Source organism: Cinclus cinclus, chromosome 19, assembly GCF_963662255.1.
Source record: "Cinclus cinclus chromosome 19, bCinCin1.1, whole genome shotgun sequence".
Taxonomy (NCBI): domain Eukaryota; kingdom Metazoa; phylum Chordata; class Aves; order Passeriformes; family Cinclidae; genus Cinclus; species Cinclus cinclus.
The window spans coordinates 9,165,214-9,185,796 of record NC_085064.1 but is presented as its reverse complement, the minus strand read 5'-3'; the positions used below and the strand labels follow the sequence as shown (position 1 = coordinate 9,185,796).

The 20,583-nt window shown below is 48.3% G+C and overlaps 1 protein-coding gene across 1 annotated transcript in view; it reads left to right on the top strand.

Annotated features, from left to right (window-relative positions):
• The window catches only part of LOC134051787 (voltage-dependent N-type calcium channel subunit alpha-1B-like), a 288,493-nt gene that overhangs the window by 176,194 nt on the left and 91,716 nt on the right, over window positions 1-20,583 (top strand). Inside the window, exons 15-19 of the mRNA XM_062505763.1 lie at window positions 1,223-1,354; window positions 2,158-2,230; window positions 7,112-7,229; window positions 12,461-12,528; window positions 18,607-18,713. Coding sequence (XP_062361747.1) covers window positions 1,223-1,354; window positions 2,158-2,230; window positions 7,112-7,229; window positions 12,461-12,528; window positions 18,607-18,713 — 498 coding nt within the window. The remainder of the gene's footprint in view (window positions 1-1,222; window positions 1,355-2,157; window positions 2,231-7,111; window positions 7,230-12,460; window positions 12,529-18,606; window positions 18,714-20,583) is intronic.

Genomic DNA, 20,583 nt, shown 5'->3' with positions numbered 1-20,583 from the left:
GGGAATTGGCTCTGGATGGCAGCTCCCAGTGTCAGGAGCTGGAAAGGAGAGAGAGAGGGAAAAATCCTCCCCATGGTTCTAAATCCCTCCTTTCCTCCTGCCTGCTCCATCCCCCTTGTTCCAGGTTCCCATGTGAGCTTGTCAAAGCTTGGCAGCTCCCTCTGCATTTCCTGATCCATTGGTTTTCCTCATACAAACACTCCCTGCCTGTTCCCAGCAGGGCAAGAAATCCAGGGAAGAGCTGTTCCTGAGCACCCTCTTGGAATGTGCCAGGAGCTGTCCCAGGGGTTGGGGACATCAAACCAAACCAGGCCATGTGTGCTGGGATGGGTCAGTCAGGGCTGGGCTGAGCCATTCCCTCTTGCCAGGCTGGAATTAACGTTCTGCGTTTGTTTCCATACCCTGAGGCCACTGCTTGGTCCTGCATGCCTGGATGTGAGATTCCCACAGGAATGTTTAATATGGGGGGATTTAACCCACTGCTGGATACTTGCAGTGGATGGGTTGGAAGGACACTCTGCAGAGATGTCCAGGTGGGAATGAGCTGTTGATTCCTGATTTTATTCCTGATTTGTGTGTAATGGAGGCTGGGGCTCGCTGTTCCCATCTCCAGTCTCATCTTCATTGATACATCCCTGCTTCTGACACCCCTCCTGACTTCTGTGCCAGGTGAGAAGATGCCAGAAGGAGAAAAAAATCCCAGGAAAAGGTTCCTAAGGAACTAATCCAGACATTCACTGACTGCTGTGTGTGGGTGCTCCCACTCCAAGTGACCATCTCCGCTCTCGTGGTTCTCCAAGAGATTTTGCCACTACTTGAGCTGTATTTTCCAACAGTAGAAGGGAGTTTAAGGACTCTGATATTCCTTGTCATTCGTTTCCTTTCTAAAATAAGAAATAAATAAAGCACAAACTCAGAGAGGTTGGAAAAGACTTCAGGATCTTCAAGTCCAACCATTCCTAGCAAAGCCAAGGCCACCACTGACCGTGTCCCCAAGTGCCACATCTCTTAAATCCCTGAAGGGATGGGGACTCCCCCACTGCCCCGGGCAGCTTTTCCCAATGCCTGACCACCCTTTCCAGGAGCAATATCCAACCTTAACCTCCCCCGGTGCCACTTGAGGCCACTGCCCCTTGTTCCATGGGAAATAAATTCCTGGTAATTTCTCACCAAAGGCTTTTCCCCACTCGTGTTCTCCTCTGGCTGCTCTGATCCAATGCAGGTACTGGAATTCCCTGAGGAACCTGGTGGTGTCCTTGCTGAACTCCATGAAATCCATCATCAGTTTGCTTTTCCTGCTGTTCCTGTTCATTGTGGTCTTTGCTCTGCTGGGGATGCAGCTCTTTGGAGGACAGTAAGTCTGAGGAATCTTTGTTCTGCCTGCAAGGGTTCACATCCCTGATGTCAGTGCTGGGGATAGGGAAATAATTCCTGTTCTGGTGTTTTCCCTGGAGATGGATTCATTCCTAAGGAAGAATGTCAACAGTTCAAAGCTCCTCCATCATCCCGTGGTCCCCAGGGCTGAAACAGGACTGGGGGGCAGCACTTTCTGTGCTGGTTCTTTCCCTGATAACCAAAGTGCCATTAGCTTTATCCACTTGGAATATTTTCCTGCTGGCAAACACAGTTTTGTTGGATCTGATTATTCTCATTAGAAAAGCCAGCAGTGGTGAACTTTGCAGTAAAAACCATCACAGTGTTGCCATTTAAACTCCAGCCTCGCTTCTGAACTGAAATAATGGAATGGTTTTGTTTTCTTTTATTTTTCCCAGTCAATCCCTATTTTATCTTTAAAATATTAAGAAGAAATTATCTACTAAGAGAGTAATTTCAGTTTGGGCTCCCTTGAGGATGAAAACTTCTTGGAATGGTTAATTCTGCAAAATCATTGGAGATTTTGACTGTTTATTTTAATTGGAGGTGAAAATGAATTTCAAAGGATCAGAATTTTCTCTGGGAATGAAATTGAGTTTTTGCTGATGGTTCTGTTAAGCACCTTCTGAGATGTTCCCCACCGAGCTTGCCTGGGGTGTTACAGCCAAGTGGAACAAATGTTGCTCCCTGAACTTGGTTTATGGGGTGTTAAAGGGTATTCCAAGGCTGCCTGGAGCTACCTGTCCCTTCCCACTCTGGTTTTTATTTCTCCCTTCTCTCCAGGTTCAATTTCAAAGATGAAACTCCAACCACGAATTTTGATACCTTCCCTGCTGCCATCCTCACAGTCTTCCAGGTAAAGCGATTCCTTGTCCTGGGGCAGTGATAGAATTGAAATTCCTTGGTGTTCCTTACTACTTAGGGAGGAAAACAAGTCCCCAAAACCCTGTGGAATTTAGGAAAGGGGAAATACTTCCTTGTTATGTGCTTTACTTTGCTGACCAATACATGTATCACTAAAAATTCAATTAAAAATCAATGCTGTGGTATTAAGGAAAGCTAGAACAAAAGACTTATTGCAAGGGGGGGGGGGGGGGGAATGCTGATAAAGCAGATATTTTTGTGCTGAATTAAGATCTGTGTGTGCCCAGGCTGTGCCACATCTGTGTGTGCCCTTTGTCTTCTCCAGCCCTTGCCCATGGACTTGCAGCTCTGGCAGATGCAAATCCAAATGCTTGGATTTAAAGCCGAATTTTGCAGCTGTTTCCTACCTGTCTTTTTTTTTTAAAAAAAATAATTTTAAATGGTTTAAAATAATTAAAAATCATCTAAAATAATTAGAAAGGAATGTTTTCAGCTGTTTCCCAACTCGAGAGAGTTGGGGCTGTTCCGGGTGCAGGTGACCCTCACAGATCAACATTTCCAGCCTTGTCCTGCACAATGTGGGCTCCCCCCACATCCAAACTTCCCCAGATCTCAGCAAGGTCTGGCTGATGTATTTCAGTGTCAGCACCTGAAAAGGAGATAAAAAGGAAGGGAAGGGGATGATGATAATTTCTGGATTAAGACAGAAAAAGAGTCTCAAGGAAAAGTCTCCTGTGAGCTCTGCAGGAGTCACTGGCTGGAAGGATGGGAGGCAGGTTCAGTGCTCACCTCCCAGGATATTGCCCATCACAGGGATTAGGATTTGCATAAGATTTTAGTGCTCATCAAAAGAAGGGCTCAGAGACAGGTATTGCCATGGAGCTGGGACCAGGAGCAGCTCCGGATATGAGCAATGGGAATGTTGGTTTAGGTTTGCTTTGGGACTCTGGAATACTCAGCTGGAATATTTCCTGTTAGTCCTGAGATAAATACGCTGCAGTGTGGGGTGGTGGGGTGAAGGACAACACATGGGTTTAAGATACTTGTCTGGAATGTCAGAGGTAGGAATTAAACCCAGCCAAAGCCATCAGCTCTGGATTATCTGTGGTGTCCCAAGGCTCTTTGATGCTCTCTGCTCTCCTTCCATCCCTCTCCTTCCCTGAACTGCAAACTCCAGGGCAGTGTTTCTTCACTGTGGGGTTGGGATCCCTTTCCAAGCCTTTCTTCCATAACCTCAGCCAGGCTAAGCAGAGCAGCAGCACTCGGAGACAGCATTCAATAAATAAATTCATAAATTCATAAATACAGTTAGATACACCCTGCACAGCCCTGTACCTTTGGAGATTCTCTGTGTGAGAAGCTTCTCAAACAAACTCTTCTGCCCTCTGCTTTAGCCCATTATTATCCCAGCAGCCCTGGCTGGGTCATGGTCCTGTCACTGGGCACCCAGGAAGCGTTTTGTCCACCTGGCACCTGGCTGAGCTCCACCTAAATTCCCTTAGAGGAGCATCACACCTTTATCACCCAGCTGTGAATAATCAAAATGCACTCACAAACAACATCCATGAGCACAGAGCCTCTGGAAAGCAGAGCTCTGTGTTAGGTACCTGTTCCCTGCTCCCTGATTTCCTCTGGGAATCCTGGCAGGCTGTCGGGGCAGAGCCGAGCAGTGGTGACAGCTGGAGATGAGGAGTGGCAGTGGCAGGGTGGCACTGCCCTGCCCATGTCTGCCCCGGGTTGATGTCAGAGCACCCTGCCTGTGGGATCTGCCATGGAGCTGATGGCATTCAGCCTTCCCCAGGCATCTCCCTTTCACTGCAGCCCCTGGGAGCAGCACAGTCCTGTTCCTGTTCCTCTCCCACCCCTTCCCTGCTCGTTACTCCATTAACATTTCACAGCAGCTCTTGACAGCTGCGTTATTCCATCACCTGCTAGCTCCTCAGTATTAAACAGTGGGATGCACTCAAAATGTTCATTTGAGGCAGTTTGGAGCCCAGGGAATAACAAAAGGCTTCATTTTACTCCCAGGTCCTCCTTGCCTGTGCCTCTCCCTCTGCAGTGCTGTCCTTCCCTCTCCTCAGCAGGAATTCCTTACAGCATCCCTAAACAGACCTGAGCGAGCAGAATGAATTTCATTGCCTGCTTGAGGACAGATCCAGAAGATCCTGGATCCTCCAGGCTGCTCCCTAATGACTTAAATAATTCCTGCAGCTGATCAGTGACATGGGAAGGACACCAGCTCCTCTTTCCAGGGTCTCAGGGAGCATCCTCAGCTTGCCCAGGCAGGCTGCTTAGTTTAGATTATTTATCTCTCTGCAAAAGCCCTATAAAACATCTCTTTTTTTTTTTTCCCCTGGACTTTTTGTTCCACATAATCCAAAAGTTGGATTTTGAACCCAGATCCTGCTGGACTTTGTCATACCTGCAAATACTGGTCTTCTGCTTGGGAATAGAAAAGTTCTCAGTGGCTGCCCTTTCCATGAATGTTTCTGTTATCAGAAATCCCTTTATGGCTATTCCCAGAAAGCAGGAGCAGTTGTGAATTCATGGAAATTCTGTGAATGCACATTTGTGGACAATGCTCTGCATAATTGAGTGACAGATTTGAAAGCCCAAAGCCCTGTTTCCTATTCTGTGATGTAAAGCCGGAATAGCTCCAGCAGTGTTGGGTCTCAGTCCTGATTTTGGAATTATTTGAGGCTGAATTGTGCATGTGGGAGAGGAGTTGGTGTCTGTACTGGGTGTCCTTGTGTCTAGACTCATTCTTAGCCCAGTGCTGTCATCAGCACCATCTCTGCAGCCAGAAATTTCCTCTCTCAGCAGCTGACAGCCAGGCTGGAATTTGCTGGCTGGAATTTGCTGGCTGGAATTTGCACTTACTCCAAGCTTCCTGTGTGCACATGGAGCCCTGTTACTACAGCATGCATCAGGCTTCAGGCTTTTTGTCTTCTTTTTTGTTTTTGTTGTTTTATTTTTCCCACCTACCAAACCCAAAGACATTTTCCTGTTTAGGAGTTGGATCTTCACATCCTGCTGTTTTAATGCACTAAAAGTGGTCATTGTTTGATTCTGCCAGGGCAGGCAGAGGATGTGCTGATGTGCCCAGAATTTTTGCTGTGTTCCACGTTTTGGTGAAGGAAGGAACACCAGACAATTCAGACTGGTGCAAAATGAGCATTTAGCATGGCAAGGCTTGTTAGAGTCCTGTATACTGATTAGTTTTCCTATTATTCCTGTATTTGTTAATTAGCCCTGGGTCACTAATCAGAGGTGCATCTCTGTGCTTGTCCCTGCTCAAGGACAAGGAGGATCAGAGTCCCCTTCAAGCTGTCCCTGCTCTGTCCTCACTCACACACAGCTTGTTGCTTCTGTTTAGGGATTTTCTGGGGGCTTTGTGGCCCTCTGGGTCAAACCTGGGGAAGCTGAAGAGGAGCCCATGGTGCGCAGCCCCTGCAGTGGTTGGAGGAGTGATGCCCAGGCACATTCCAGCTGCAGGAAGGCTGTCCCAGCCCTGAGGAGCACAGGAGGGGTGGCAGGAGGTGACAGAGCTCCTGCTGTTGGGGACAATGAATGAGGGCTGGAGGAGCCAAACAAACCCAACCCTGCCTGCAGGAAGGGCACAACAGGGGCTGGCACTGGCAGAGCTCCCCCTCAGGACACTGCTCTGGGAGCTCAGGGTTTTCCTGGGGCTGGGGGGCTGGTGAAACCTGGGATCTCTGCATGGCTTAGAAAGGGGCAGGAGAGAGATTTTGCTGGGAATGAAGTGTCAGAATTTGGTTTTTGTTTCCTCCACCTGTGTGAGAGCACCTGGTCGAGGTGGGCAGTGGGCAGGTGACCCAGAAGGGCAGGGCAGGGTACCCCAGTCCAACCCCAGCCCCAACAATCCCCCCTGTCCATCCCTGGCAGCGCTGTCCAAACGCTCCTGGAGCTCTGGCAGCCTCGGGGCCGGGACCATTCCCTGGGGAGCCTGGGCAGTGCCCAGCACCCTCTGGCTCAGGGAAGAACCTTTCCCTCATCTCCAGCCTGAGCCTGCCCTGGCCCAGCTCCAGCTGTTCCCTGGCTCCTGTCCCTGGCCCAGAGCAGAGCCCGGAGCTGCCCCTCGGGAGGAGCTGCAGCCCCGGGGAGCTCTGCCCTCAGTGTGCTCCAGGTGAACAATCCCAGTGCCCTCAGTGTGCTCCAGGTGAACAATCCCAGTGCCCCCAGTGTGCCCCAGGTGAACAATCCCAGTGCCCTCAGTGTGCTCCAGGTGAACAATCCCAGTGCCCCCAGTGTGCCCCAGGTGAACAATCCCAGTGCCCTCAGTGTGCCCCAGGTGAACAATCCCAGTGCCCTCAGTGTGCTCCAGGTGAACAATCCCAGTGCCCTCAGTGTGCTCCAGGTGAACAATCCCAGTGCCCTCAGTGTGCCCCAGGTGAACAATCCCAGTGCCCCCAGTGTGCCCCAGGTGAACAATCCCAGTGCCCTCAGTGTGCTCCAGGTGAACAATCCCAGTGCCCTCAGTGTGCCCCAGGTGAACAATCCCAGTGCCCCCAGTGTGCCCCAGGTGAACAATCCCAGTGCCCTCAGTGTGCCCCAGGTGAACAATCCCAGTGCCCTCAGTTGCTCCTCATGGCCCCTCCAGACCCTGCCCCATCCCCGTGCCCCTCCTTTGGACACTCCCTCACACCTTTAGATCTTTCTCTGATATTGAGATGCCCAAAACTCCCCCAGCCCTGAGCAGAGCAGGACAATCCCTCCCTCACCTGGTGATGCTGTGCCTGGTGTCCCCCACGTGCTCCTCGTGTCCCAGGGACATTCCAGGCTGCCTTTGCTTTCCCTGGCTCCCCCCGAACTGCTTTCCTGTGAGCGACCCTCTCTCTGTCCCTCCCTGCAGATCCTGACTGGGGAGGACTGGAATGCTGTGATGTACCACGGGATCGAGTCGCAGGGCGGTGTCCACTCGGGAATGTTCTCCTCCATCTACTTCATCGTCCTCACCCTGTTTGGTAACTGTATCCTTCCACAGATAGCCACAGTCTTTCCCAGGCTGCTAGAAATCCCCGGTTATCCCTAAATTCTCACAGCCTTATCCTTTAAAAGCCAAATTATTGCCGTGGCTGTGCTCCTGACAGCGCTGAAGGTGAGTTGTCCAACTTGGTGTTGCTTTCATTACGGCAGTGTGAGAATTTTTAATTTAATTTAAATAAATTTCATTTTAATTGTTGCGTTTTACCTTGAAAATATTCTCTTAAGAGTTAATTTAGATTGTGGGAAAAATAATTAAGGACCTTGAGTATCTTCATAAACACTTTGTTTCTACTCAGGGGAGGATTGAGATGGGCTTGGTGGAGATGAGGCTCCATTCTTTTGTCCCTTTGTCTAGGGCACCTTAACCAGCTGTGCTGTCCCAAATGCTCGGATTTATCTCCACATAATGGTTATAATTTAATTCTGGATCTTGGGTTTCAGGTTCTGGGAGTGTTCTCTGTTCCAAGCCTTGGCACATGAAGTGTCTGTTTTGTTCTTCTGAGAGATGCAAGTCTCTTGAGGGTAACAAGAAACTGGGAGTTTTCATCCCCCCAGTGTCCCAGGGTGTCTGCTGGGGAAGGGGTGGTGTGTCCCAGAGGGACAGAGTGACACCAGGATGGCCTTTTATGTGTATTTTACATTTTATACACAAACAAGCAAAGCAACTCCCTGCTGGATCAGCTGGTGTTAAGAGGAGAGCAGAGGGGCTGTGGTGGCCCTGTCCCTGTCCCAGTGGTGGCCAATGCTCTGTGACAGTGCCAGCACCAACCAGCTACAGCACCACTGGTGTGAGGACACAGCCCTAAGCTGCACCAGGCCAGGTTTAGGCTGGACTTTAGGGAGAAGTTCTTCCTAGAAAGAGTGGTTGGGCATTGGCAGGGGCTGACCAGGGAGGTTTGGAGTCCCCATCCCTGGAGGTGTTTAAGAAAAGATTGGATGTGGCTCTGGGTGACAAGGTGGTGCCAGGTCTAGGTTGATCTCAAAGGGTTTTTTCAGCCTAATTAATTCTGTGATAGTGGATTGATTCTGTGATTCTGTAGATGCAGCCAGGAAACCCAGGAATTGTGGCAGAGCCAAGGCAGCCCTGGCTGCTCTGTTTGTTCAGCAAAGGGGGATGAGGACGCCCCAAAGGGGATAAGGACGCCCCAAAGTGGGATGAGGATATCCCAAAGGGGATAAGGACATCCCAAAGGGGGATGAGGACACCCCAAAGGGGATGAGGACATCCCAAAGGGGATGAGGATGCCCCAAAGGGGATAAGGATGCCCCAAAGTGGGATGAGGACATCCCAAAGGGGGATGAGGACGCCCCAAAGGGGATGAGGACATCCCAAAGGGGATAAGGATGCCCCAAAGGGGGATGAGGACATCCCAAAGGGGGATGAGGATGCCCCAAAGGGGGATGAGGATGCCCCAAAGAGGGATGAGGATGCCCCAAAGGGGGATGAGGACATCCCAAAGGGGATGAGGATGCCCCAAAGGGGATGAGGATGCCCCAAAGGGGGATGAGGACATCCCAAAGGGGGATGAGGATGCCCCAAAGGGGGATGAGGACATCCCAAAGGGGGATGAGGATGCCCAGTACTGCTGCTCCCCCCAGGAGCTCCCACGAGGACTTCCCAACCTTATTGCTGGTGACAGTCCCAACATTCCTTGTTTCCTGGGAGTCTTGTTTGGGCTGGAGATGTAAGAGAAAGGGATGGGTGAAGTGGGGGCAATACTGGGGCTAAAGACAGAGTTTCTGCTGCAATGGGCTGCTCCAGCTGGAGTGGAGGTGACAAAATGTGCCAGTGGTGACACTGGTGCCTGTGGATGGCACAGCAGTGCTCCAGCCCTTTGGCTTTGCTGGGATTCTCTCCTTGAGGATGAGGAGCAGGGAAGGGAAGGGCAGAGCAGGCAGTGGGAGCTGTGCCTGTCACACGAGTGTCTCCACAGGATTTATCCCATTCCCAGAGCCGTGGCAGAGATGCTCAGATGTCTCCTCACAGCAGCCAGCACAGCCCCTTCCAGAAACACCAGGCTCTGGAAAACTGGGTCAGTGGAGAGCAGGGAAGGAGGGAGAGCTCTAAATCCTCCGGGTTTGGCATTTGGAAATGAGATTAAACTGTAATCAGCCTTGACAGCACAGCTGAGGGAGAGACTTTTCACCTCCGAGCTGCTAAGATCCAGCGTTTTTGAGGAGCAGAGCATTCATTCCCTTCCTCACCCTGAATTCAGAGGGGAATTCTCCCTTGTTCCTTGAGGGGCACTCAGCTGCTCAGGGCTCTGTGATTATTCCTTTTCCTGAGGAAGAAAGGTCGTGGTGGGGCTGGATTCTGCTGCTCCTCATTGCACTTGGCTTTTGGAATCCATTTTTGGTTCTTTGAGTCCATTTGCTTTTTCAGAGGATCATGGCTAGGAAAAGTTTGTTTTTCTAAGTGGGAAGTATCTCATGTTACGTTTCCATTTCCAGAGAGTCTCTGTGGAACCAGAAATGGTTTAATGAAAATTTTATGATTAAAGTAACAACAGGATTTGGCCCATTTTCCAGGAAATTACACCATGCCTGCGTTCACTGTTATCCACTTAATTGATAAATTAAGGCATCTGTTGAGACAATAAAAAAATGAAAAAAACTCCAAGAAAAACTGCAGAGGAGCCTGAAAAGAAAAGCAGAACTGCCTAGAGGATGCTGTCCTTCCCTGGCCCTCAAGTGCCAGGCAGGAGATGATTCCTGGCTCCAGGCACTGCCTCATCCAGGTTACACAGCCTGAGCCAGAGCCTGGTGTTTAGGAGAAACTTGGGAGTCCCCCAGCTCTGCAGAGAGGACCGAGGGACCTTTTTTGGGGCAGAAACACCAAGTCTGCCAGACTGTGCCTGCTTCAAAATGGATCAGGCCGGTCTGATCTGATAAAAATAAATTAATTCCATTTCCAGGGGCTGCTTGTGTTACACGAGCCCCTTGCAGCATGTGTGGGAGGCAGGGGTAGGGAGGCAATTTTATTGCCCAGATGTTTATTCCCAGATTGGAAGCTTGGAAGTGTTTCCAGCTTGTTGGAAGCACCCCAGAGGAAAAAAACCCAAACACCCAGCACAGCCCAGAGCCCAGGGGAGCCCTCAGCCCCCCACCCTCAAAGAAAAGGGGGGAGCTAATGTCTTTGTAAAGGACAAATCTGGCTCTTTGTGGGAGAGGTGATGACTCCAGCATCATTTTTCCCTGTTCTGTATCCACCGGCTTCACTGGGATTGAGGTGTTCTCACCCACTCCTTGCTGTCGTGCTGGGATGGAGGAAGGAGCAGGGAATGGGCATCACATTCTAAACCTCCTTCTGTCCCTGAACAATCATCTTCAGAGGGAAAAAAAACCCAGGAGAAATGCTGGTACCTGGCTGGAGAAACCCCTGGGCTCTGTGTCCATGCCCTGCAGGGCTTGGCAGACCAGGAGGATGTGGAAACATTGAAAGGGATGAACCCAGCTCCAGCTCCTGTGCCACAGGGCTCCAGGTCTGGAGACACTCCCTCAGTGGGAGTTAGAGCTGGGAATGCCTGCTTCTGAAGTCTGGCCTGAATTGTGTTTGCTAAAACCCTGGAGAAGCGAAGCAGAGGGGCTTTGAGCTGCTGGCTTGGGCCAGCTTTGGTCCCTGTGTGCCTTGGGAAGTTTCCTGGTGTGTGTGGGACAGGTTCCTGCAGCAGCCCAGCCGGGGGGAGCTGCAGGGACCCCGGGACTGCTGTCTGGGAGAGATGGATTGGAATTTCCTGGCTCCTCTGGCTCGGTGCTCCTCCACACAGCCCTCTGAGGGACAGACGGCCATGGGTTCCCAAAATCTTATTGCAGGCTGGCAGTACCTCAGAGTTCATTCCTTGCTGTTCCTGCCCTCCCAGGAGGGATTTCTGCTTTCCCCTTCTCATCACCCTGACCCCAGTCCTGCCCTTGCCCTTCCACCCCACAGCTCAAGGCAGGAGAAAGTGAACCCGACAGAAAATCCCAGGTTTGGGTTGGAGGGGACCTCAAAGATCACCCCTGCCATGGCAGGGACACCTCCCACTGTCCCAGGCTGCTCCCAGCTCCAGTGTCCAACCTGGCCTTGGGCACTGCCAGGGATCCAGGGGCAGCCACAGCTGCTCTGGGAATTCCACCCTGTGCCAGGGCCTGCCCACCCTGCCAGGGAACAATTCCTGCCCAATATCCCATTTATCCATCCCTGCCCTCTGGCAGTGGAAGCCATTCCCTGTGTCCTGTCCTTCCATCCCTTGTCCCAAGTCCTTATCCAGCTCTCCTGGAGCCTCCTCCCAATACCTGGATTAGTTTCTTAAAACTCCTGCAGTCCTTTCACTGGGTTTATGGACAATTCTCATGCACATTCCTATCTGGAGGAGCAAACAGAGCTCTGGAACGAGTGACTCTCCTGTCCCCAGGTGATGTGCAAGAGCCAAATGCATTTTCTCCTTGGGAGAGTGGTTTTGCTTGGTTCTGCTCAGTTTGCCCCCCTTCCATGTGCAAAGGCAGCTGATTTAGGACTGCTCTGGGGCTGTTTTGCAGCCACAAGGCTGGAATAACAACAATAAACTCAGCAATAGCTGAAATCATTAAGTGGAAAAATAAAAGTAAAATAGGAATAAAGAATTCTGATGTCTCAGTGATGGAATGCAGAGCTGTGCTGAGAGGCCTGGTGTGGGCACTGCCCTGGCTTAGCTGGGCTCTGGGCTGGGTTTAGGGGCTGTTCTATAAGCAGAGCTCATTAATGGGGCTGGGTGTGCTGCTCTGGTGGAGCTGAGCTCTGGCTGGGGTGCCCTCATTGCCATCCTTACTCCAGAGGGATAAGCCAGGATCGTTTCCTCCCAGAAGCAATGACCTGAGATTCATTTTTCCATGCACTCCATGACTTTATTCACCTCTGTGCATATAAAAATGTAAACGTTGGCTTAAAACGACCAATTTCCTGCAGCTCTGCTGGTTGTCCTTTTAAACTCGAGGGAAACATGAGGCTGAAATCTGCATTTCTGGGCCGGAGGGGTGGAAAACCAAGGCTGTGGTGCTTCTGGGAGCAGCAGGAGGTCTCACCCTGCCCCAGTCATGGGGACACAAACGTGTGTGGAGCCCCTGCTGGGCTGGGAATGGTGGCAAAGCTTCCAGGGATCAATCCATGAAGCACCAAGGAGGGAAAGAGGGGCAGCAGGAAAGGAATATTTGATATCTGTGCTGTGCAAAGAGTTTTTTCCCTTAGCTGCTACCAAAGATACTCTCCTGAACGTCTTCCTGGCCATCGCTGTGGACAACCTGGCCAACGCCCAGGAGCTGACCAAGGTAGGTGGGTGGGAGATTGCTGTGTTCCAAAGCATGGGTGACACCCTGAGGTGTCCCCTGGAGCCCTGCTCACAGCTGGTGACCGGTTTGCACTGCAGAGAGGCACCTGGAGGTTTATTCCCCTTCAGGTTTCTTTATTTCAGGTTGCAGGGAATATTTTGTGTTTAGTTTGGTCTCACATTTGTGTCACTTACCTCGCCAAGGTTGGTGATGGATTAAAGAATTAAAATTTTCCAATCAGCTCCAGGCAAAACAATTTGCAGAGGCTGTTGTGAGTACTTAGGTGAGATGTTGGAATATTCCTGCCTCTCCCCAGGTGCAAGAGAAATCAGAGGCAGAAAGGCAGGTCCTGGCAGGGGATGGGAATGACACTGATGTGACTTTGTTGGATGCAGAGAGCTGGATGTGGGCACAGATTTCTGTTGGAGAATCCCCACGGGAGAATGTTTGCATTGGAGCATCCCCAGGGAGAGCAACTCAGCCCCAGGGTTGTGCAGGGAGGACTGTGAGTGTTGCACTTGGTACTTGGGCTATTACACAGTTTTGATTTCTTGGTGGATTCAGGTGGATTTCTGAGGAGATTTAAGGGGTTTTTTTGCACGTTTTGAGCTTTTCTCACCCATTCCTGTGCTGCTGCCATTGGCACCAGTCACAGTGACCTGCTGGGGGCAAAGGCAGCAGTGTCCCCGTTGGGGTGGTTGTGTTTTATAACTTTAATTTCTGTACTCCTGCCAGTGGCAGCCATGTGCTGAGGCAGCAGCAGGCAAGGGTGGTTTTCCTTTTAGGGGAAGGTGCAGCAATTCCTGGCCCTGGATCCCTGGCAGTGGCCAAGGCCAGGTTGGATGGAGTTGGAGCAGCATGGGATGGTGGGAGGTGTCCCTGCCCATGGCAGGGGTGGCACTGGATGGGGACTTTAAGGTCTCTCCCAACCCAAACCATTCCATGGAATTGTTCAAAGAACCATAGAGATGTGGTGCTCAGGGTTAGTGCTGAGGATTGAGGTGGATCTGGCACTGCTGGACTAAATTTTTTCCAACATTTATGGCTTTTTGGATCCCCACTCCAGTTCCACTTTTCCTGCAGGACTGGATCCAGCTCCCAGCTTGTCTGGAGCTGTTTCCCAACAGACCCTCCAAAGACCCTGGTGGCTCCCAGGTGAAAAATAAATGTTCCAATTCCGTGTTCTGCATCCCTCCTCCCTTAAAATGCTGCTCAGGGCTGTATTTAATGGCTCTCTCTTGTTTTGCAGCTTTTCCTTTTTTTTATGGGAATTTTTTTCCCTTTCAGCAGCTCAGCTGTTTGTGTGCTTACAGAAATCTCCAGCCTGGAGGCAAAGATCCTCTCAGATTTATGGGCATCCCTTGCATGTGCTAAGAGGGGGGATGAGGCCCCAGCACAATTCTTGGATAATGAAGCTCATCCTGCTTCTTTCTTAATCCTTTAAGTGCTTTCTTGTGAATATTTCAGCAGCTGACAGGGTGGGTTAGAAACCTGACTTTGGGGATGTTTATAAAGTCTAATTAAATATTGATGGATTCTGCAGCAGTGCCAAATCATAAAGCTTCTCCAGAAACTCTCTTGGGGATTTTTTTTAGTTAAATTTTATTTATGATTCCCCCCCCCCCCCCCCCTTCCAAATCACTGAGGCTTTCAAAAGAGGAGGAAAAAGCTAAAATTCTATTAGACACATACCTGGAGAATGAGGGATTTCCTGCTGAGTAAATATGATCGTGGAACCCCAAAAATGGCTCAGAGATACAGGGAAGTTACTCAGGAGTCAGTTGGTCCCAGGTCCCCATTTATTCTGGGAAATGAATTGAGATCAGTGCTGAATTTAATGTGGGAGAACCAGGAGCAATTGAAATTGCCTCTGTTTAGGGAAGACAGAAAACTTTCCTGCCTCACGACTGGAGCATTTCAACTCTCCCCACTTCTGGATGCTAATTTGGATTTCTTTTGGTGGCAATTTGACCATTTCTGGGCTTTGTGACCTGTAAGAGAAGTTCTCAGAGCTGGGACTATATTTAGCTGCAGCTTGATCATCCTGTGGTTGTTACAGAACTCACCAGTGCTTAGGAATGACTCATTTTTTGGGGAAAAGGTAAAGAATCACCACCTTTGTTTTCAATCTATAGAAAATCTGCTCCCGGATCCCTCTCCCGCTCTTCTTTTTCTGGCCTTGCACTGACTCAAACTCTGCCAACCCAGTTTTTAGTGATTCCTGAGAGCTCTCCTGAATCTCTTCGGGTTCCCTAACCTTGAGGGTTTTTTCCAATATATCGACAGGTTTTACTTCCTGTTCACTTACTCAGAGTGGAATCTACAATCGCCTCCAAAATTTGCCTTTCAGTTTCTCTGCTGATTATCCAGAATGCCTCTGGTGACATCAAGCAGCTCCTGCTTCATCCTTATTAAATTGGAGTTTAAAAGCACTACAACTTAGGCTTTATTTTCCTGAATATCTTCAAGCAGGAAGTGTTTTCTCATCTCTGTCCACTGCCAGTGATCCCTGAAAAAGCAGGATAAAAACACATATGAGGGATGTGGGAATTTTATATGAATTTGTATAAAATTATTGAGGAATGCCCAGAAATTCTGGACTGAAGGGAGTGGCTAAACCAAAAGCTGAACATCCATATTTCCCCCTCCCTTTGCTCCCTAAGGAAAAGGCTTTAACTGGCTGAATGTATGAGAGAAAATTCAATGTTCATGATGCACATCATGATGGGTGGCACCAAAATTGGATTTTACCCTGTGAGAAATGGATTTAAATTTAGATTTAGAGATCTAGAAAACAGAAAGGGACATAAACTGGGGATGTCCTTATGGTCAACAACTTCATCTGCACCTGCCTCTGTGAAATGGGAGTGAAGCTGTTCAGAGCTTCAGTGTGAAATGGAATTTTAAATATCAGGTAAAAAATTAACTATTTTTGGAGTCATCTGTAATATTTGCATGGAAGGAGATACAGAGATATTATAAAGCAAACATCTGCTGAGGACTGAACTCATTGTGAGTGAGAAACAGCTGCATTTTGCTGCTCCTTCAGGATGTCAAATCCAGCAGAATTACAGAGGCCCTTGGGAGAATGGAGCAGAAGCCACAAATTTAAAAGAGGTTTTAATACCTGCACCTGGTGCTTTAGGGGCAGAGAAAGAAAAATCAGCAGCCTTTGGTTTTCAGGCTGCTGGAGATCCCTCAAAGGAAGAAATAACTTGAATATACCTGGAGGATGAAAGGAAAAGCTGATTTTTTTTATTATTGGGGTCTTATTTATTTTAAAATTTGTGTCCTGAGGATAACATTTCTGCTGGATTGGGATGGGAACAGTTAATGTGATTCACAGGAGCTGCTGCGGGATTTGTGTGGAGAACGAGGATTTATGCTGAAACCACTCTGGGATATTTTGTTATTTCTGAACAGTGAACCTGCAGAGTTGGGGGGGAGCTGGGGGCACAAGGATTTGGGGACACACAGCTGGAACAGCTGAGCCCAGGGATATTCCAGTCAGAGTGACAACATCTGTCTGTCCCAGTCCTGTTCCAATGAAGGGAGCTCTGCAGTCCTGGGGAATAGCAAAACTTGGGATGGGAAATGTGGAATTAATTCCTTTCTCTGCTTCTCTCCATGTCTTTTTGTTTCCCAAACAAACTGAATTTATCCCAATCCACAGGCACTTTGCCCCATGGTGTTTTCCCATCCCACCAGGGTGACAGGACAGGTACCTGGGACTGAGCTGTGGGCCAGGATTAAACCAAACACCCTTGATTTGCAACAAGTTCACAAAGCTGTGATAAATTTACTGGAATTTGGCAGCTGAGAAATATTGACTTTGTATAATTGCCCAACAAGTCTTTTGTTCAGGCCTGGTTATAGACTTGCAAATATTTACAAAGAGGAAAAAAAAAAGAAATTTATATGGTAACAATTTTAAAAATCAAGTTACCATCTTTTTTTTTTTCCTTCTGAAAGAGAAAAGGAAAACAGTTTCCAAATGAGTTCAGTTGAAGCAAATAGCACCAAAGGCAGAGTGAGGAGCTGTTTATGCAGATGGAATTCAGGGTGGATAAATCTCTATAATTTCCTCTTCCAAAGCTGGAGATCTGTTTGCTCTTATTATTCTAATCATGACTCCTTCCAGCATCACCCTGGGAGAGCAGAGCAGACCTGTGGCATTCCATAAAGTTTGACAGGAGAGCCTGTGAATGCTCTCACTGTGGTTTTCCCTGGGTTTATGAGATGTTGGCATTGCTACTAGAGCTCTGTGCTTACGCTGCCATGATTTGACTTTATTTTGGTTAGAAAATTCCAGGAAAGCCAACCCTTGGTGACCATTGAAGGGGAGCCAGGCTGTTTCTTTGGGTTTTGCTCTCACCTCAATGTTTAAGATCCTTAAATTTTGAATTTTTAAAATCAATTTTTGTTGTTGTTGTTTTTTTAATTAAGATCCTTAATTTTGAGTTTTAGTGGTGCTTTTCATGTTGGGGAGGAAGAGAGAAATCCCAGATAAAGTCTTCAGGCACTTCTGTGCCACCGGAGGTTAAAAATCCTCATGATGCAGGGATATGCAGGAAGCAGGAGCAGAACCCTGCTTTGCTCTACAAACTACATTTAAATGGTTCTTTTATTGTTTTCTGAGTCCTCGGGGTTCTGAGGTGGGTGTGGATAACTGATAGGAGCAGGACCAGTCCCAAATGAATGGTTTTTTATGATTGTTTCAGAAAAGTGCCCTTGGCAGAAGGTCAGGAAGGATTTAGGAGCCTGTCCCTGTGTTTCAGCGGGACGTTGGCTGCTGAGGGTTGTTGCACACACTGCTCTGGGATCCACAGGCAATTCCACCTGGAACTGGCCCACTCCTGCTCAGGTCTCTCCCTGCTCCCTCAGAGTCTCCTTCCCCAGTGCTGTGTGCTGAGAGGAGAGCCAGGAGAGTGAAGAAAGTTTGTGAGGGTAAAAAAGCTTGTCTTAATTTGACAGACAGGTGTCTGCTGAGGAAGGCAGGAACCTCTCTTGAAATGGAAAATGTAAACCCCCTCCCCCTCCAAATCAGTATAATTTTGAAATTAAGGGGCTCTCAGGCAAAGATATGGGAAGAGGAATAATAGTTCTTTACCAGGAAAAAATAAAATAGAAATACAGTATTGCAAAAACCAACCCCAAAAAGCCCATGCAACAAATCCAAAAAAACCACTGAGGGTCAGAATCCAACCTGACACCCCATCAGTCAGTCAGGGTGTGGGTAGCAGTCCCATTAATTGGTGGCTGCAGTCCTCCTGCAGTGACAGATGTGGTTCTGTTGGAGCAATGATCCTGTAGAAGGTGCAGTTTTCCTCTCAAGGACCAGTGATGCTGTAGAAGGGTCTGTTTTTCCTCTGGGATCCAGTGGAAAAAGGCTGCTCTGATGTTCCAAATCTCAGATTTTATCTAGGTAGGAAATGCTTGGCTCCTCCCCCTGGGTGGAGCATTTCCCAATGGGGTGATGGAATTTTATCAGTCGTACACTGGGACTCGATGGCCCATTAACAGGAGATATCTCCACAGAAATAAGGATCACTGCCACACCTGGTTTAAACACATGGCCCATTAACAGGAGATATCTCCACAGAAATAAGGATCACTGCCACACCTGGTTTAAACACATGGCCCATTAACAGGAGATATCTCCACAGAAATAAGGATCACTGCCACACATGGTTTAAACACATGGCCCATTAACAGGAGATATTCCCCACAGAGAAGGATCACCGCCACACCTGGTTTAAACACATGGTCCATTAACAGGAGATATCTCCCACTGAGATAAGGCTCACTGCCCCAGCTGATTTAACAGATGGTGATAGAATCCATACTTCTGGTCACATCCTGTATTGCAGCCTAAGACAACCCTCTTGACCAAACCTTGCCTTTCTCACCTCAACTTGTGCCAAACCAGGGACTCCTTGCAGGAAAATCTGCCCTAAATTAAAACATCTGTGTCCTTGCAGCACATCAGTGGCAGCCACCCATGCCCAGGCACTGGGGAGCTCTGGTGTTTGTTATTCCATGATTTATTCCTGGATTTCTCTTTCTTTTGTGTCCCAGGATGAGGAAGAGATGGAGGAAGCCACTAACCAGAAGCTGGCCCTGCAGAAGGCCAAGGAAGTGGCCGAAGTGAGCCCCATGTCTGCAGCCAACATCTCCATAGCTGCGTAAGCACCTTTGATTCCTTGGGAGAGAATTCCCCTTTTTCAATGTCACTTTGTGTCTGTCCAGCTGGAGCATCCCCTGGGGTCTGGGAGCCCTCCTGCACCATCTCTGGCACTCACAGGCCAAATACATCAGTGCTGAGCACTTAATTAGGAGTTTAATGAAGGATTTCTTTCAGTTTGGTTCTCTTTGTAATGCCTCATCTTTGAATAATTGTATTTTAGGAGGATTTTTTTTATAAGCTGTCCCAGGATAGATTTCACCAGGTGAAGTGTTAACATTCCACTTTGGATTTTTAATGAGGAGAGTGGTGTACACAGAAATAACTGTTTTTTAATGATCTTGAGAATTCAATGCAAAGGCATCCTCTTAAATGAAAATGAATGAAAAATGTGCTTGAATTCCCTTTCCTTGCTGTTTGAAAAAGCTGGGTGCAATAAAATGAACTGGCTTGGAGGTAGGAACTTCCATTTGAAATTCTCAGATGCCTGGATGAGGACAAGCACAGGCTCTGTGATACTGAAACCCTTGGAAAGCTTTGCCTTGGGCCCAACTTTTCCTGGATCCTAGAGGTGCAAAAATGAGGTGTAGGTGGAAATAATTTTCCAGGCTCCTCTGTTTGAGACATCCCTGGAAATATCCAAGTGTCGGATGGACTTGGAGCAACCTGGGCCAGTAGAGGGTGTCCCTGCAGAGGTTGGAATGGGATGGGATTTAAGGTCCTTCCTACCCAAACCATTCCATGATTCTGTTCTGGGATACCTCACAAGGATTTGCTGAAAAGGTTCCTTGAACTCTTCTGGAATTTCAGTATCAGCACCAAAATGTTTGGTCCTGCTTTTTACTGGGAGCTGCTTATGTTTTCCAGACCCTTTTTACAGGGGAGACCTCCAAGGGCTGGAGAAGCTCAAGCATGGGAAAAAAAAAATTCCTGCTGAATTTTATTGGAAAAAGAAAACTGAACTGCAGCCGGATTCCTTTGGTGGAAATCTCTTTTTACTGGGAGTTTAATCCACTTTAGCAAAGACAAAAGGCCAAGTGGAGCCAGTTTGTTCCATGTGAAGGAAAAGAATATTATTAATTTGCCTATTTTATTCTTCTTAACATTTGATTTTGTCATTACTGCTGTAATCAGTTCCTCTTTATGCTCTGGCTGTTTGATAGTTTTAAATACAATTTTTTCCTTACGATTATTTTCTGGCGAGCCTTGAAAAGACGTCAGATGAGGATAATTGCTCCTGCTCTTTGATGAATTTCTTGGTTCTGGTATTTTAAAATGCAAGATGATGATGGTACTTATTTGCTTCTGTTTTAATCAAAGCATTTTGCATGGGAAGATTTCTTAGAAATCAGGAGAAAAAAACAACTCCCTTCTATGGAGCTAAGGTTGAAATTGCTTAAACCACCTTTTCCTGTGGTTTTTCACCAGGTTTTCAAAAGCACAAGGAGGGTTTTGTGACAACAATTCAAAGTGAGGACAAAACTGTGGAGTTTTGCTTATTTTGCCTCAAATTGAGTCTGTCCTGCCCCGACTGTGTGAAAAGTCCCAGGAGCACAGTGGGAAGGATGGTTCCCACATCTCTGACCCTGTGACATCTCCTGGGATCTGCTGCAGGGCCAGGCTGAGTCCCTACAACCACTCCCAGAGCTCACAAGGCTTTGCTCTGGGGGAAAAACCCAGCATTTAGGTGCAGAGGTTGGTACCCAAAGGGATGATGCCCTGGAGGAACAGCAAGGGAGGAGACAGGTTCTGGGAGATGGGCAGGGATTGGTGGCTCGTGATCTGTGAGATTGAAATCTGTCAGGTTTCAGGAATCCATGGCAGAGCAATTTGTTTTATGCATAAATCCCAGAATATTCTGAGTTGGGAGA